The sequence below is a fragment of the Populus euphratica genome, unplaced genomic scaffold (genome assembly GCF_000495115.2).
Source record: "Populus euphratica unplaced genomic scaffold, PopEup_1.0 scaffold392.1, whole genome shotgun sequence".
NCBI lineage: Eukaryota > Viridiplantae > Streptophyta > Magnoliopsida > Malpighiales > Salicaceae > Populus > Populus euphratica.
Genome location: NW_011500279.1, coordinates 71,395 through 74,714, shown reverse-complemented (window position 1 = coordinate 74,714; position 3,320 = coordinate 71,395). Strand labels below are relative to the sequence as shown.

The following is a 3,320-nucleotide window of genomic DNA, read 5'->3' as shown; positions in this document are numbered from 1 at the left end:
TTGAACAAAACTGACTTCATTGCCAAAAAATCACCATTGTGAATGTTCAAACAGATAGATAAAAATATAAATATACAGCAATTGCAAAATTCCAAGAATAACGTCCACGAAGTATTACTTGAGAGTTTACTGTAGGGAGCTTGACTCCGCCAGCTCTCTGGCAATGTGAATACACAAATATGAAGAAATTCATCAAAACCTGTCTATGAAAACACAGAAACTGTCGTAACTGGATGTAGTCTAGTTATAAATGCCTGCTTTAGTTCTCTTGTGAATATCATCTCCGTGATTTTCCATAGAGGTTTGCGTAGACAATCTTTGTCCGATGCACAAGAATCATGCTTAAGACAACCGCGACAATGCAAAATGCTGACATGATCAGAGAAGTAAGGAAGTAGCATATGGAACCTTCACACTTCAGCGGTTCATTCAGACCAAACATGCCTGAAAAAATTGATCCTGAGTTCTGAAGGAGGTAATTGTTTCCATGAGCTTGCTTTTCAGCTTCACGATCATATATGCTGCTAGCTATTAGACCGGAAAAGACAAGTGAACCTGCTGGATTTGCCAGAGTGAGGAAATTGTACAAAGCCCCAAATTTTTTCAAACCGAACAACTCCGAGGCAGCAGCTGGCACAATTGCCCAGTGAGCCCCGTAGCCGAGTCCAATCAGCAGGGTACCAATGTGCAAAGCCCCAGGCCATCCAAATGCGAAGAAAACATGGCCAACTGCCATAACAAGTTGGGCAATGGCCATTGCCACTGGCCTTGGATAAGCATAGTCCCTGAATGATATTAGTTGGACAAGGGAGAGGAATGAGTCGATCTCAAAACTTGCATTAAAATCCATCCAGGATAGAGGAAACAAGAAATCAGTTTTTACCTGACAATAATCTCAGAGAAGTAACCCCCGCCAACACGGCCGAGGAAGTTCCAAATGCTAATCATGGACACAAATATATGTGTATTATCATACCCTAGAGACTGGCTCATCTGACCAAGATTATCAATCACTGTCAGTCCAGATCCAGATCCCAATAAAAGTGAGAAAAAAATAAGCCAGAAGTCAGCCTTGATCAATGCTTGCATCAAGGTGAAATCTTCACCCCTGTGTGGACCTCTCCTCCTCTTGACCCTCACTGCTCCTTCTGCAGCTGCTTGGAACAGTTTTGCTTGCAACTGTGCAATCCGTTTTTGCCTCTCTGATGCTGGTAGCAAGTCTACTTCCTTGGGTTTTTCATCTTCAACCTCACTGAATATTACTTCAGGGGTCTCCTGCCCAGATTTTCCAGGTTCTTGTTCCGGTGTCTCAGGTAGAAGAGGCTCTTCTACTGGATCTCTTGGATCAAGGAAAAAACTCAATGACACTGGAATCACAATAGGAATCAAGAGGAGGATGAATAAAACTCCTGTAAAAATCATAACCGTGGTGTGACTCAAATCAACTAGATCTTCAAGAAGCATAACCCCCATTAAATATGCAGCCAGTAGAAGGCAGACACTATATACAAATGTGAAACTTGTGCCATCAGATGATCTGACTTGTCTGTGACCTCCAACAGGTCTGACGATGAACATCAAAGCAATGACTACCATTGCTGGCCCAACCGCAACCATAAAAATGAGAGATGCGTGATCAGGGGAATGGATCATTGCATATATTTGGGTCAAAATTGCACCACTTAATCCAGCAAAGCCTTTTAGAATTCCCACAACAGGGCCACGGCTTTTTGGAAAGTTTTGCACACAAGAAACTAAAGCAGCTGTGTTGAAGTAGGTTTCACCATTGTTCCCTATAAATATAAGAATGCACATCTGCACAAGTATACAAGTTAGCAACTTATCCCAGGCAAGCACTGCAAGGTTTCATTAAATCTTTGGACCAAAGATGCATGCACATGATAGGATGAAAGTTTTATAAGGAGAAAGTTACTCTAATAGACAGGAATAGCAGAAGAGATTATGGCAACCAAGAATGCATAAGCCTGATTCCAATGAATATTCCTATTGCAAATTAGAAGCGGGGAATCCACTCAAAACAGTATCACTAAGTTAAGTGTTATTTAAAACTTTTATTACATCTCATTTTCTTTCAGAATTCTATGTCAAATAACTCCTCCTAGATCTTCAGTAAAATTATCTTTCTAAATCGATTCTTGTCACCATACCATCCTTCTCCTAAAGAGACGAAATCTGACAATGGGAAAACACATCCTGTGAAGCAGGTTTAATTTTATCATGGTATGATTAATTAAGCTGATCCAGAACATGTAGAACCCGATTAAACTTTATATTCTACAGTAAATCTGAGATTTCTATAAGTAGTTTTCCAGAAGGCATTGCGATCACGTTTATATACGTTTTCCAAGAAACCAATATGCGTATTTAAACTAAACCACCGCTTGCCTTTTGGTTTGGCAACAGCTAATTCCCAGCAAATGCCATGATACTTCCGACCAAACAAATTCAAGAAATTTACCTTTTGGTAAAGCATGCATGTTTCCTGGTCTATAGGTCATATGCATTTTGCATAATTTGGTCCCGCAAATCAAAACCCACATGATTAATGCGAGCATGGAAGGATATGCCCCCAAATCCATTAAAATCACACGATAAATTCTAAAACCATAACATCCTCCCTCAGAACATAAATCGCTTTGTCTATTCGGTGATTGATAGATCTATTGAAAGAATCATACCATGGTAGGCACAGGAGGAATAAACAAGAAGAAAAAAATTACATGTGAAGAAAGAAGAAGAAAATCAGGAAAAAAAAGTACAGCACCGGACGTTTATCTAACACTCAAGGTAAAAAAGACGAAATGAAAGATACTTTCAACTTCAATACGAAACCCTTAAAAAAATTTATAGATCATTCTGATGCATGCAACGTTAGGATAAAGAAAAACACAACAAAAAAGAAGGAAGAGGAACGATTCATTGCTGTAGAATTTTATGAAATATCATAAATATCTGGGAGACCAACTTGAACAGATGAAACATAAAAACTAAAAACTTGAAAGCATTAACTTGCAATAACAGAGATCTTCAACAAAAACAGAGATAAAGTCAAAATCAAAGCTAGATTTGCAACCACAACAATCCACCATAGGAATAAAAAAAAAATTGAATGCAGACGATCCTTTTCCAGCAACGTAAAGTATCAAAAAGTCCCAAATTTTACATAAACGGACCAAACAAATCATCAACTTTAAACCATGATAAAAGTCAAAAGGTCAATAGATACTCACAGCCCATAAGGGCAAAACAGGAGCTCTGCCTGTTACCACAAGCCAAACCCAACCATATCCAACAAGATT

The 3,320-nt window shown here is 38.9% G+C and overlaps 1 protein-coding gene across 1 annotated transcript; it reads right to left on the bottom strand.

The window, feature by feature from the left end:
* LOC105113099 (probable transporter mch1) lies at positions 1 to 3,320 on the bottom strand. The gene is made up of 3 exons (XM_011009126.1): positions 3,252 to 3,320; positions 884 to 1,815; positions 1 to 785 (listed from the first exon to the last, which is right to left on the bottom strand). Exons 2-3 carry the CDS (start codon positions 1,813 to 1,815, stop codon positions 278 to 280), a joined length of 1,440 nt encoding a protein of 479 aa, XP_011007428.1. The 5' UTR covers positions 3,252 to 3,320; the 3' UTR covers positions 1 to 277.